This window comes from Saccostrea cucullata, unplaced genomic scaffold (genome assembly GCF_032062105.1).
Source record: "Saccostrea cucullata isolate Sc308-1 unplaced genomic scaffold, CSIRO_AGI_Scuc_v1 ctg7677, whole genome shotgun sequence".
Lineage (NCBI taxonomy): Eukaryota > Metazoa > Mollusca > Bivalvia > Ostreida > Ostreidae > Saccostrea > Saccostrea cuccullata.
Genome location: NW_026927057.1, coordinates 3,968 through 19,377, shown reverse-complemented (window position 1 = coordinate 19,377; position 15,410 = coordinate 3,968). Strand labels below are relative to the sequence as shown.

The 15,410-nt window shown below is 33.1% G+C and overlaps 1 protein-coding gene across 1 annotated transcript; it reads left to right on the top strand.

Annotated features, from left to right (window-relative positions):
- Positions 1–662: 662 nt before the first annotated feature.
- Positions 663–15,012, top strand: LOC134273361 (uncharacterized). Its single transcript, XM_062755555.1, has 18 exons — positions 663–982; positions 1,187–1,339; positions 1,688–1,878; positions 2,685–2,824; positions 3,172–3,357; positions 3,699–3,926; positions 4,318–4,433; positions 4,719–4,847; positions 6,137–6,363; positions 6,750–6,933; positions 7,211–7,802; positions 8,028–8,137; positions 8,502–8,698; positions 8,952–9,166; positions 9,485–9,581; positions 9,733–9,888; positions 13,969–14,039; positions 14,686–15,012. The coding sequence occupies exons 2-18, from the start codon at positions 1,203–1,205 to the stop codon at positions 14,746–14,748; spliced, it is 3,039 nt and encodes a 1,012-aa protein (XP_062611539.1). The 5' UTR covers positions 663–982; positions 1,187–1,202; the 3' UTR covers positions 14,749–15,012.
- Positions 15,013–15,410: the final 398 nt, after the last annotated feature.

The window sequence follows — 15,410 nt, the reverse complement described above, 5'->3', positions numbered from 1 at the left end:
AGTATTGGTCTCATGTTAAAAAAAATTATAAACATTGTCTACGACTTTTTGGGACAACCCTCGTATATATCGTATTGACATCAGAATACCATAATTGTTAATTGACAATACAGTGTACGTTGTCGTCAACTTTTTGCTCATGACTCTAGAGCAGACTCTCGAACCACTGCAACAAGAAGTGGGGTGGGTGGGGTGCTTAATTATTACATGTACTTGTTTTTCTTTAAGTCGAGTTAACAGCTAATTAAAGCTTGTTAAAATTATACTTTTTATATAGTAGACATAATTTACACCTATTATTAGTTATGATTTGGACTAGCAGAAAGTAAATCTTGTTAGACCTAAGGACTAGCCGACAACTAAATCTTACTACACTTAAATTAATTATAAGTACTAACGTTCGTAACTAGCCCCCCCCCCCTTCTTTTTTTGCAAAGATAGACATTTTTATGGTGTTTACCTTTTTTGTTGGTTTAGCCTGCCCACTTTCAATTAGCCCCCCCCCCCCTTCAATTTCCTTCCGACGCCTGTGCTCCTATAATTTCTTGCAAACTTTTAAAATAAAAAAAAAAAAAATCTGGAACGTCTTCGGGCTTTACATAGAATACGACTACTGTAATCCCATCGGGTTCGTCATACATGATATTTAATTACAGTATTGTCGAAATCCAAGGTAAACATTTTTTTTTAAAGTGGCGTCTTTAAAGTCAAATAAATCGTTGACTTATCGGACAAAAATCAATATGTGGTAATAGAAAAGTTTAACAATGTGTCACGTTCCTGTCTGATCTGTCGATTTATTGAGTCAACAAGAGGTATTTTCCTGTGTTTGAACAGCAGACAAATGGTAGCAATGGCTCCTGTATTTTATTCCTACTGCACACTTGTATAATGGGCCTAATGAATGCTTTCAAGTATAGCTACTGGACAACACAAGAATGCAGGACAGCAAAGAAATCAAGCATTGAAAAAATATTTGAAAGTAAGTCATTTTAAATTTTAATACTTAAGCATTGAAAAAAAAAATGTTGGAAATTAACATGATTAAGGCATATTAAATTTTATTAATTTTGGGATTAACATCAAATTGGTAGCTTTACATTGCTATTGTTTCATTGAGATAAAAAAAAAAGTATTCAATGCTAAATAATTCCTCTTTAACCTAATGCTGTAGTGTTATTTTCAGCTGCTGTCAAGAATAAATGACTATGGCCAATCCTCTTCAGTCCTGGCATCCTACAGATTCCGTTATTTCTGAGGTGGATCGTAAACATTTAACAATTGTAGGGGAGTATCTGGATACCCCTTCTCATCTGATCAAACACCAGCGACTTGAAAGGTATAAATCTCACGCAAAACTATGTATATACATGTTTACCATGAGTGTAATTATGATACCTGTAACTACGAAAACAATTCTTTACTGTATTAATTTGTATCATCATGAGTCTTTGTTTCACTTAATATCAAATTAGACTTTTTAAAAAAAAAATTCCCAATGAATATATATATTATAAAGTTTTTTGCAGCAATGAAAACAAGACTTAATAACCTTATAATTAAAATATAAAAAATGAAATCATATACAAATTTGATGCAGTCACCCACATATTATTGAGTGGATAATATTTTTTTTTCAAAAAAGAGTTTCTTTATAGCACATCTGAAGTTCTTCATTAAATTACAGGGATCCAGATTATGATCCAATAACCAGTATCTACTCCAGACTCCCCAGTAAATCCCCCTCCCCCAGGCACCAGAGGGCAGTCCATGTCACGTGTGAGTGTCACAAAGTAGGTCAGGCACCTGGCTCAGGTAAACCACGTCAGAAAAAGGACCAGGGCAGCTCAGAGGAGGATACAGATGAAGAAGAGGAGGGTGAGAATCTGTGTGAGAATCTGTGTAGATGTTTGAGGAAGATAGGAATAGTGTACATTTGTGATGAGGGTGAGAATTTCTGTGAGAATCTATGGCTGATGTATGAGGATGATAGGAGTTTGAATGTGTACATTACAATAGTGAGGAGGAAAAGAATTTGTCTGAAAATCTGTTTAGATGTGTGAGGAAGATGGAAATTTGTGAAAGGAGGGTGATAATTTGTGTGAGAATACTGTAGAAGTGGAAAACATTACGGTGTTTTTAATTTCACTATGTTCACGATTTAAGAATTTTCTGCGAACTTTAAACCATCTTGATTATTATTTCACATCATTTCTGCCTAGAAACAGGCATAATACCTAAATATTTACAAACGATTTTCCGTGAAATTAAAACCACCGTGAAAGGTAACTTTCTAACAAACCGTGAAAATTAAGACACGTGAAATTAAAGACGTCTACAGTATGTGCAGAATGTAGGAATTTGAAACATTTGAATTTTTTTGGGAGGGGTGAGCATTTGCTGGATGGGCATAGTGAAATTGAAATAAAGGATATACATGTTCATGCATGGGGCCATAATTTCTTTCCATTGAGTAAATGTCTCTATGAAATATTAAGACTTGGAATTTATTACAGTAATATGAACAGTCTAATCATGTTTATAATCAGTTTTAGATTGAACAATGTTTTAATCATCCCTGTATTAAAATGTATTTAAAAGAGTTGGTATAGCGAAAATATAACTTCACACAATCACACATTGAGTAAAAATTGCACTCGTTAACACTAAAAAATGTTCTACAGATGTGGACTTAAAGGTGCTCTTGAAGATGCTTGATGGACTCGGTAAGAGACCGGATGGCAGGATTTCATCTCAGGCTTTCAACGGGGTACTAGAGGGGTTCTCCTGCGAGGAGCCAGTGTCACAGGAGGAACTGGAGAAGGTAGACTAATTACATGATTTCATCTTTGATTTAAGTAGCTTAATAAAGAAACACATAAAGACCTAGAGCTGATAGCTGTATGTGTACTTTTAAAAAGTGAGCTTCAGATTTCAGTGGCTTTTGTGCAGACAACAATTTAAAGCACTAAATCATGAATACCACTAAGAAATAATTTATTGAAGCACCATAAAGACTTGGTATTAATATTAGTATTAGTATGTAGCTCTTACATGTATATGCCAACAATTAACTCAATACCCAGTGATTGCGCTAAATTTTGAAAACCCCGTTCACCAATTTATGTACACATAATGACATAAAGTAATATTTTCCTTATTATGTTCTAGGTTTGTGAGTACTTGGAATCTGGCAACCTCAGAATCAAAGAGATGACTTGGTCTCTGATCAGTAAGCTGTGTGGGAACTTGTCTAATGTGACATTACTGTTGAAGAGGGACCTCCTGAAAAACCTAATCCAGACTATCAGTAGCTCCAGTGAAAGTCTGGGGCCTTGTGTCAACACAATGATCAGGGTATGAATGCAATAACAACAATCTCTTCTGTTTACTGTTTCTTTTAAATTCTTTTTATTGAGCTTTCATTTAAACTAAATGATTTCAGACATGCTTGAGGATTATATTCTGGAATGAATTATTTATTTACCTAGGGTATTTAAAATTTTATGGTTAATTTTATTATTCACTGTTGTCCAACCCAAATTTTTTTGCTCTAGTCTTGAAAATTCAGAATACTGTTAGCTGACCATACACAAAGGCTACACTTTTCATTTAAAAGAGAAGCTTATATTAATTACTAGGAAATCATGGCAGATTTTAAATATATTAAAAAAGAAAATACACCCCACACATTGTAGGTTGTGAGCTATGAGAGCCTGAGGGAGGAGTGGTATGAGCCGGTTCTGGGTGACATCGTGCCCCTCCTTCTGACTGCCCTGTCTATGGAGGGGGTCACCCTGGACAACAAGTACAGGATCAGCTGCTTCTTCCACTGTCTGGGAAAGGACCAGGACTTCCTTGGAATCATTGAAAACCGAGTTCTACCGATTTTAGCTGGACTGAGAGATTCCAGTGCTAAGTTAAAGGTACTGTAAAATATTATTATGCATTAATTATCACACTCAAAATTTAGTGCCACCTTTCTTGTCATAGCATTTATTCAGTGTAATTATGAATTCAACAAATTTATAAGGAAAAGCTTCCCTTTGTATCTGTTGAAATCAAATATAACCATGTACTTGATTTTGCAGACAAGGAGTAGAGTGAAAATATATACTTTACATGATTACTGCAAAATAAAATAAAATAAAATTTACAACAAGGGCACAGCAAAGTGATTTTAAGGCAGATATTGGTTATTACAGCTAGAACACAGTTCTTCATACAGTATTTTGTTTGAACATGTTAAATGTATAACAAGTGACATCATTTTGTTATGTTTATTTTACAGTGTGAGTTAATTTATTTTTGTGACAGGAGATTTACACTAAGATCCTTGGAGAGGTGGTAAAGAATGAAGACTCTATGATGTCCAGTAGTGTTGACCAGGGAGTGACTGGTGTAGCCGTCAGCATGCTCAGAGAGGGACCCTGGTAGGTTTCAGCTAGATCTCTTTGATTTTTCAAATTTTCTTTACTTACACACAACCCCTTAGATTTAACTTGTCTTGAATATCAAAATTAATAAATGAAAGAGCTAATTATAAAAATCATGGAATTAAATGAATTTTTAAAAAGGCAGTGTAGATTGATTTAGGTGTAAATCATATCTTTACCTGAAGAATGTTGAAGTTGACTACAGAAAATTTCCTACAATCTTATGATAATTATATAAAGTGTTGTATTTGATTGAGTTCTATTTAAGGATTTTCTCTATAGTGACCAACAGACTGAGGCCCTGTCTTTACTGTGTATCCTCTCTGAGACAGAGAGGGGGTGGGGCACGGTCATTAACGACGACGAGATCCTTCCCACAGCTCTCACCTGTGTACAGCAGTCCAAGTGCAGGTAAAATACAGGCATAGTTTATACTGACCAATAACTAACCAATATGGAATGGAAAATATTTGTGCCATATTGATTCCATATATTTATTGAATTTTTTCTCAAGTTTAACATGATTTTGATGTTAGAAGGATGTGCTTTCCAGGAGGAATAATTAAATCCACATTTCAAATATCTTTTTGCATTGATATCTTAAATCCTAGCACAATTAATTAAAACCATAATTTACCAATGATATTAATCAGTGTTATATAACCAGGGTTATTCTATTGTATCTTACAGAATTGATTCAATCTGGGTATGCTGAAAATATTATTAATTAAGCTTTCAGATTTGATAACACATATGAAACAAAAAATGCTCAAAAATATGTCTACGAAATCATTCTGTAGTATTTATTGCACAATTTTTTTATCCATTAAAATTTGCTTAAAATAGTGTATATTGTGATAAACACGAGGTATAGAATATACATAATTATTGAGAGTCTTTAAGAATTCACATGAAATTTCAATTTAAACTTAACCTGGTAAAATGCTTTTATTTTTTGTCTTTTCAAAATATTATTACTGTATTAGATAATCACTTTTAGCATTTTCACACCTTCATGATGAATTTATTGCAAATTAAACAATAAAATATATAATGTTGTATATCATTTTCACCCCTGCACGTAAAGAATAAACAAGAAAGTGTTATACACTAGACATTTATTCTCCAACCTCCTCTCCCTTCCCAGATTCTTCATATTTTAAAGTATTTTTTTCAAATTGTCATGTTTATCCAGATATGTAGATATATTTTACTACACTATAACCATTTTCAGACGGAATGATCTAATGCATGCTCTACTCTAAATCAAATACATGCAGTATTTAACTCTGTAAAACTATTCCACAGCATGTATTATTTTCTCTAACATTGAAGTTTTGTAAAGTTTTTACCTTCAAAAATACTAAGTAATAAAATTTTGTAGAATTCACATTTTAATCCATTTAATGGATGAATTTTTTACCACTGGCATCTGCACATTCAGATTGTTGAACATTTGCACATAGTTAATTAAATGTTTGATAATTTGCCATTTTCAGTGCATAAAATACTAATGAGTTTGTTATACCAAAAAAAAAAATCTTAACAATTACTAATATGTACTGTATAATAACCATTTATCCATGTATCACATAATTTGTCTCACATATCCACACTGCACTGTATAAAAATAGCACATTATCTTAAATTCATTTATTGTCAAAATCCCGACTTATATGATTTACTTCCCCTTTTAACAGATTAGTTAGACAGAGGGCGCTAGTGTTGATGAATCATGTGACCAGTACCAGGAGACTAGGACTGTGTAAGGAGGTTATGAGCCACATCTCCCACACTCTGCTCCCCTCGCACACTGACAGACACACAGACAAACCACAGATCAGGGGGAGACAGGAGAGGGAGGGGAGACTGTGGAGGGGGGTGGACAGCTATGTGGAGATGCTGACCAAGGTCTTCTGTAAAGAGGGTAATTTTGTTGACCAAAAAATTCTTGTATAATTATAGATTCTTTATTTTACACATATTGTTACAATGTTAAGTTACAAAGTTAATCTTATAGGAAATACAGCTCAGATAACTTTATTGAAAAAATGATATGCCAAATTCTCAAACTACTGAAAATACTTTAAAAATAATTGTGAAATAATTATGAAAATTCTTTATTTTACACATATATAGCTACAATGTAATGTGGTTTTTTATATAAAAAAAATTGAATGAAAATAATTTAAAGTTACTTTTATAGGAAATACAGCTCGGATAGGTTTATTGAAAAATGATACTTTAAAAATAATTATGACAGTAAAGTTGGAAGTTAAATTTCATTAATTACATCATTAATATTCATTACAGCTAAGATAGAGAAGAACAATCTGCAGAAGGTCGTGAAGTGTGGATACAGGGCGGGATGTAATGTCCAGCTATTGGTCAGCTGTTCCTCTGCCATTTTAAATGTCTGTCTGTGGCCAGCTCACAGAAACAAGCAGGATTTAAACTCACTGGACCTGACCAACTTCACGGATTGTGAAGATCAAAGGTCAAAGTTTAAAATGTTTTACTTACATGTATCATTAAAATGGTATTCTAAAGCAATAAGAACCCATAGATTTGTGAGTTCTCATTCATTCTTATTTATTTTGACATATTTATATAGCTTGTTTTCTATTAAATTTTTTTGGCTTGTTGCATAAAATTTTAAGTGTTAGTTGTGCAATTATCCAAAACATCATATCATTCCTAGAGTTTGAAAAAGACAAATAGGAGCTCTTAGTTTAGGCACTATTTTAACTAAACTTTTCCTTGAATCTGGATAGGAGGAAGTATGGTAAGATCAACAGAGCCCTGGTACAGATGGTGTGGGATTCTTTTGGAGAGTGTTTGTTTGAATTACTAACTTTCTTCTCAAGGAAGCTTAGAAACATTTTAGACTTAGCCCTCCAGGCCAGGAGTGATAAAAACCTCTGTTCTAAACACGAAGCAAAGTCTGCCAGTGGACTGAAAGTGTTAGATCGTCTGGGTTTCGCTGATCTTTATGCTGTGTTTGAAGAAAAAGAAGTGGACCTTGTTGTGATTCTTCTAGAACTGGTGCTGGTCATATCTCTGTGTTCATGTAAAGGCTTCTCTGATCTGTTCCCAGTGTCTTCCAAGTCAAAGAAGAGGTCCTCACCCGTAGGCTCTAAGTCAGACACTTCCACACACGGTGGATATGGTCGACCAGCTTCCCCTGTTAAGAGCAGACCTACCAGTGCAATAGGTTTGTCCTCCTTGTCAGAAGAAGAGCGTCGTCAAGGACTCAAGGACAAAGAGATAAGTGCCGAGCGACGGTTGCTAAGGAAGTGCTTGTTTGAACAAGGTGTATTCCGAGTTATAGTGCCTTTCATTCAATGTTCACATCTTCAATGTCAGGTATGTATTAAATCAGATCATCAGGTTTCTTCTCTGGTTTAGTACTAATTATTAATATTGATTTATAGATTCAAATAAAATGTCATTGAAGGTAATTATTGCATTTGACTTTTTAAGACTTTTTGTAAAATTAAAATAAGCAAACAATTTTTTTCATTGAATATGTATCCATAATACAAGTAAATTATTAATTATTTTTATTGATTATTATAAGTAATTTTACAGATTTTCTCTTGTGAAATCCTAAGAGCTAATATTCAGTCTATAGAAGAGAGGGAGATAACTCTGAATAGCATGTACGGTCCAGTCAATGCTAGTGCTAATGCCAGACTACGGTAAATATTGCTACCTAAATCATATTTGATACCCAAAATTACCATGCCATTATATGTGTATTTACAAAAGGCACAGTATTTTTCAGACTGTTGTGATAGCTTGTTTAAATATAATATTTTTGTTTTAAAAAAAGCATATAATATAGTTTCAAGTTCTTAAAAGCAAAAGTAATCTCTTATTACAATGATATAAAGGAATTAATCTATGATTTTGAAAATAATGATTTTAAATCTTTAATTTTTATAGGAATTAGAAAAAAAAATAATATCCTCATCAGAGTGATTTTAAGGTATGAAATCATCTCCCTTTACACACTGGTTTGACCTCCAGTTATTCTTTCACTTTCATTTTACCTATATCTAGCCCCCAGTCAGCAGCAGCCGCCCTCACCAGAGACCTCCGTGTACAGCAGGCCCTCCACACCATGTCACCTCACGTGGCTCACATCATCAAGGACGCCCTGGGGACGAGACTGGTCCCCTCCACCTCCTCCACCCCCCATATCATCCCCCGGGCAGAGGAAGACCCAGATACTGAGGCTATAACCAGACTCAGTCAATGTATGTATAATCTTTATCTTAAAGCATTAACATACATGTAGCAGTGTTTAAGCATAAATGTACCAGCCAATCAAAATTGGTGCTGAAGATGACCCAACATTTTGAAATGAAGATGTTGGTTCATAGTGCAAAATAAAAATGAAAACATTTCTGGTAATCTAATTGTAAACAAATTATTAACCAAAAGTCCTTAAATTCAGTTGATATTTAAGTTTAATTATTTTCCTTTATGATACATTTTGTGTTATTGCAGATGTGATTGAAAACAGACCTAGTTCTAGACAAGTTGACCCAATTCCAGAAGTCCCTAAGCCTGTCCTTGACCCAGTTAAACCTGTAGCTGTTCAGTGCAGAGATCAACTGCTACAAGAGGGAGGATCAAGGATTTTAACACCCATGTTTTCCCCTTCTTTAGAGGTTAAAAAACTCTGTGCACTTCTACTTGGTGATCTAGTGCATTTCGGAAATGTGAGTTTGGAAAGTTTTTTACGTGAATTAATGTAAATCTTTTGGTTTTATTTTGATAATTTGATTTTTCGCAGAAAGGATTTTGGGGATACAATGTGTTGGCCATTCATGCGCGCACTCTTTGCAATTAAAAGATATTAGTGTATTTCATTCTGAAATACTGCATTAAAAAAAACCCAATTTATATGGACAATTTTTGAAAACAGTCACAATAAAGATTATCATCTGTCATTTTTTTAGTTTTTTTGTTGTTTTTTAAACTGTTTGTCCTTCTTGTGTGAACTTTATTTACAGATGTGAATATTTTTGTATATTTAGGTTGAAGTTCACATGACCTTGACCCAACTGGGATACATGCAGAAGTTACTGGACTTCCTCAGAACCAATACAAGCAATGAATTACTGGAAATAATTGGTGAGAAAACCTGGAGGCATTAACGACTTTGACTAAATTTAATATGTTTGTCAAAAATATTTGGCTGGATCTTTAATGAATGTGATTTTTGATAGGTTCTAGTAACTGGTTCTCATTCATGTTGGATCATAATTAACTGGTTCTCTTACAGGTTTGATCATTGTCCAAATGTTGGTGAAGAGTGATAAAAGAATAGAACAGGTGTTTAACCATCATGGCGGTACCAGGTTTCTGATGGCTATGGTCAAATTCACCACTGGTGACCTCAAAAAGCAAGTGGTCAGCACACTTAAGACAGTAACACATGGTATGTGTCTCTTCCATGTTTTACAATGCTATATTAATTCTTATATAATTTACTCCAAATTTTACATTTTATGAGATTTAAAAAATATATAAATATTTTTGCTTTGAGTTTATTGATATAAATTTTGTAGTTGTGAAAATTAATCTTGGTAGATTAATTTCGAACTACAAAATTACAATACATGTACGAGGGTTGTCCTGTAAAATCGTGGACAAGTTGTCTAGTGTAAAAAATAAACATCACTGCGTCCTGAAAGGTAGGGTTTCGATAAGGCTGATTTTCAGCCCATGATGAATTTCAAATATTTTCATTTAGTTTTGTCTAGTAATGTTTCCCCCCTCATATTTTATAATTTATTTGCAAAACCAACCTATATTAGTCACGTGACCAAGGGCTATCTAAAGGGTCCCTCTTAAAGCATCTAAGAGGGTTATCAAGATTTATTTCTTGTAGAGGACTATTCATTTTGAAAAATCAAAGACAGATTAACAATATTTCATCAGGGAACATAGAACAGATCTGAAGTAACACAAAAAAACTAACTTATTAAAAAAAATTGGAAAAGAGAATTTTTGTAATTGTAGCCATAAAAATTCAATTGAAATTGTGTGCGCTTTCTTATTAAACATCTTTGCCATTTATAAACATGATATAATAAGACAAGATAAACAATAAGTTATAAAAAAACAACCTTTCAATATATCGACATATCATATACTGAGACATTATTAACTAGATGTACTTTGAGCAATGAGCTCACTAAATGACACCCCCGCCTCCCATATGAATATAATGGCAGTGTCCGTGTTTTGCTCTGGAAAATCCAAAATGTACATCAGATCAAAAAGTAAAATAAGAGGTGCAAAATGATAATATGTATTAAAGATTCTTTGAAAGTTTCATTAAATTTCGTTCTGTGGTATGAGTGGAGATGCGGATAAGAGATGGGTACCCCCAAAGCATAACAGACGGACGGACAGACATACCGATTACTATATACCCTCCCACTTTTCAAGCGAGGGTATAAAAACAGTCACTTTGCGCTTACAAGTATCAAGTAGAAAAAAGACCTCTATGCATTATAATTAAGCACATCAATTTCATAGTATTTCGTTTCGATAGACACATAGAAAGTGTAAAAAAAATCTCTTAAACTGATTACAGGATTTTTTTTGGGGAAAAAAATTATACCGTAAATGTACTATATTAAACATGCATAACATTTTATTTACATGTACTTATTTTATTCTATTTATAGATATTGGATGCAAGATTTGTCTATTATTAAAAGTCATTTTTATATACATTTTTTAAGTTCTTATGATGAATCATATGGAGATAAGGAACTGTATACAAAATCTAAAGTCCATAAATCAATACAAAATAGGAAAAGAGCAAACACGAACCTACATATAATCAAAGTTGGGATCAGATGCCATGGAGGAGTAAACATCCCCTTCGGACTGGTCATACCAACTGTGTGCTCCTTGTCATGATCGGGAAATAACAGAAAATTTCGTGAATTCAGTGTATAAATAATGGACTAACAATTAGTATACAAAACGTGAGTGAGCATTTGAGTCAATGATAAATTGTATTTGCTGACAAGATCATTGTATCGAACATAGAACTTATGGATTGATGACTATAAACGAAACTGCTAATATTCTTGTTTCATCAAATTGTTTGTCAATAATTTATCTCGTTTTAAAGATTGTTCATACGTATAGAGCATGATCTGGCTAATCGAATCAGCTGAGATGTATAAACTCTGTATGCAGGTGATGCTCAGTCCTCAATGGCAACTGATCCCACCTCTGATGATGTGGAGGTCCGTGTTTGCTCTGCTCCTATTTTATAGTGTTTATAGGACTTTGATATTGTATACTGTTCGTTTTCTCCATATCCTTCGGGGACAGAAAAAAGACGCACGTTAAATCTGTGATACTCCAACATACCCAAATCAAGAAACTTTGACCTAGATTAACATTACACAATCAATATTTTTTACTATGAAACAGTAAGTGTAAGCTTGGTATTTATATATTGCAACTGCCCTCTCTGGTGTCAAAGTTGTGGGTTTTCCTCTCAAACAGACATACAGACACGTTAAAATATACTCGATTAGTTTCACTTTTTTTTTGTTTTACATCCTAACGCATAGTACGGTAATACATGTATAAGAGGACAAGAAGCCAATACTCAATAGTAAAACCCCCGCTTTGGTAGACTCTCATGAATCAATCTCACAATGTGGCCTAAACAAAGTGTGCGCTAAAATTTCAAGTATCTGCAATGCTTATTCATGTAGATAATTGTGATGGAAATTTGGTACATACAGACACACAGATAAACAGGAAGTTAACACTGTATTCATACAAAAATAAATCCCACCATATGATATGCCTAAACAAAAAGTGTGCTAAAAGCATCAAGAATCTACTATTTATAGTTGCTGAAAAACTGCGACAAAAATGTGTGTTACGGACAGACACTCAGACAGCTAGACGGATAAGCAGATACAAAAGAGTAAAAAACTATACACCCTCTCCCTCCGAACAATGTTTAAATAATCTGTTTGACTAACTGAACAATGTTATGAATGTATATCAAACACTTTAAATGTTATAATAAAATTGACCACATCTCAACAGATTGCAAAATTAGTCAAGTCATTACTATTTAAGTGTGTGTTGCATTGCGAACCACTACCATATTTCAGTATAATATTTCTGTATATATATATGTAATCATTGACCAAAGTATGGTTTTGGTTCAGAATGCAACACGTGGTGAACTAGAAGTTTAAACACCATAACCCTCCGACATTCTCCCATATGCCCAATGTTAAAGCAGTTGAGGGTACCATACTTTGGCCGATAATTCCAATTTTATCCTAATTTTTCCCCCCGCAAAAATATACATGGCACAAAATTAGACATGTTGAAAATAATGAAAGTAAGTTTAAAATTGTGTGTAGCCTAATTTCATTTTTCGCAAAAACCATGGGCCAAAAAACAGCCTTATCGAAATATCTCCTTTTCACTATTATTTAGTACATATTTTAGTAATATAATATACACAGCAAATTTCAGATTTCAAATATATGCATTATAAACAAATTATGTGATTTTATGCCATGTACTGTATCACCTTACGGCGCATGGATTATAACGTCAAAGTGTCTAAAACAGCGTCACGTTTTATCTTTGCTGAAAATGAATTTGGATGATTCCGACTTAAATTTAGGAATTTCATTGATACACATTCTTTAGTCTCCATAAACAGTCGAAGAACCAATTGGCACCCTCATGCGATCTTCTGAAGAGTTATCAGTAAGTTACGGACAATATTCTCACCATCATTCAACTAATAGAAAATCTCATATCCGCGGTCTACTGTGACAGCGTCTTTTGCTATTACATTAGGAGTTTGTCCGTATGTTTTGTACTCCCCAGGGACTCGATAAAAAAAAAACTTCGCTAAGAAACTTCCATTTCAATTGTATACTTAAGATATGGTGATATTTTTATAATCTTTTTTCTTCTATGGTCATTTCAAGTCTCAAAAGGAGTCATTACAACATCGAATTAAAACGGAACTGCTCTCTGGTGTGCCGTAACGTCATAAAACGTCGCCATTTTTCGTGTGTTGTGTTTACCACTTTCCCATTTCGAATGCTCGAGAAACTGCCAAGAATTAACCAAATGCCTTAAATTTTTTACAAAGACTACAAAATTGATTGTGAAATTGAATTAGGATAATTTTAATCCAAATCTTTTGTATTTAAAACTTTTATTTTGAATTCAAACTTGTGTATTCTTTAATAAAACCTTGGTTTTTTGTCCGTGCGCCGTAGGACAATACCCGTGCACATTCAAGCATAATAAGATCTTTATTTTTGCCTATATCTTATCAAAAAAATTATCATGCATTTAGATATGATAAATAAACATTTACTGAAATTTTCAGCTCAGTGCGCCCATTACTTTTCGAGAAAAACGTTTTGTCCACGATTTTACGGGACAGCCCTCGTATATTGTTGGTTTAATTACAGTATAATTTTTGTGTGCTTTTCAGGAACTAAGAAGAGCAGACCCAGCTCAGCACCTGTATCTCGAACAAAGAAAACCCCTGACATCTGGGACAAGGTCAGAATCTTGTTCTCAATAAAAGAATTCAATTTTTTGAGCATGCTTTAGATAAGAACTCGAAAGAGATGAAATGACCATCTGTAAAAAAAAAGGTATATTCCTAATTTCACCTGAGTGATTGGGGTATATATAGTACTGTTGTAGGTATCAGTCTGTTGTCTTGTGTTCTTATTTTTTAAACCATCAAACCTATTTACTTCTCTGTTTTGGCTGAACAACTTTATTAGTTGTAAGCTTTTTTTTTTTTTTTTTTTTTTTTTTTTTTACAAATTGTTAAATTCAGATCATGGCTAAGCTAATTTGATTGAAATGGCGAATTTAATATTTTAATTGTGGCCTTATGGTACAATGTAATAATAAAAATAATATATAAAGCATATGTGAAATTCTCAGTCAATCAAAGAATTCATTAGAGTTACAATTTAAAGTGAAACTGAGTTGGTTATGACAAAGAAAGCATGGTAGTTCAGTGATTATCAATGCCAGTGTCCCCATTGTTTCACTTTGAATTAAAAATATTATTTTTAAACCACCAAGAATTGAGTTTTTGTGTACTTTAAATACAAAATATCAAAGTAATATGATTTTGCATTCTTATTTGTCTTCCAACAATAATTAAACAAATTGGACCCTTACATTTCAGATACAACAAGAATGGGCACATCAAGATAAAGTTGAAGATATATTGCATCAATGGTACAGATAATTATAGATACACCGTATTACGTCAGTGGTACAGATAATTGAAGAAAAACAGTGTTTGATACTATTTTGAATTGATTCTAAAAACTTCTGAACTGGCATATATAACACTAGGTAACAGTCACTGTTGTAAAGACGATTGAACTAAGCATGACTTTTGGAACAAATTGGAAGTGTTCAATTATTATATTTAATAGTAAGAATTTCAAATTATCTTTTTGTTAAAATGAATATTTTTATTTTGAATCAAAGAATAAAATTCTTGAAAAAAGAATCACTAGTTTATGATTATTCAAAAGGGCTGTGGTTTCCTGAAGTGATATCAGTTAGCACTACAATGTTACATGTAACCTTTTACAACCGTTGATTTAAAATCAAGAAACCTGGTCTTTTTGACCCCTAAAAGGTCAGTTTTGAACAAAAATAAAAAAGACAATAAAAATAAGACGATAACCAGAGCATTGAACTGTCTGTTTTAATCATTTTGGCTGATATGGAGAGTTAGCTTCTATCCCTTTGTAAACATTTTTTTCTTAAGTACTGCTCTGTCTTTCAAAAATAAATCATCTGAAGTAATAAAGGACCAGACAAGTATGAAACTCGTGGAAAAGTTTCATTACATAGTGTAGATTCAGTTCATGAATCGTGATCTCTGATGTACTTTGT

What these genes read in the sequence shown, in the direction of transcription:
- LOC134273361 (XM_062755555.1), top strand. Translation starts at nt 1,203, where the DNA reads ATGACTATGGCCAATCCTCTTCAGTCCTGGCATCCTACAGATTCCGTT. An exon ending in TACAGATGAAGAAGAGGAGG is followed by an intron (nt 1,879 to 2,684) that starts GTGAGAATCTGT and finishes AATGTTCTACAG; the next exon opens with ATGTGGACTTAAAGGTGCTC. An exon ending in ACGGATTGTGAAGATCAAAG is followed by an intron (nt 6,934 to 7,210) that starts GTCAAAGTTTAA and finishes GAATCTGGATAG; the next exon opens with GAGGAAGTATGGTAAGATCA.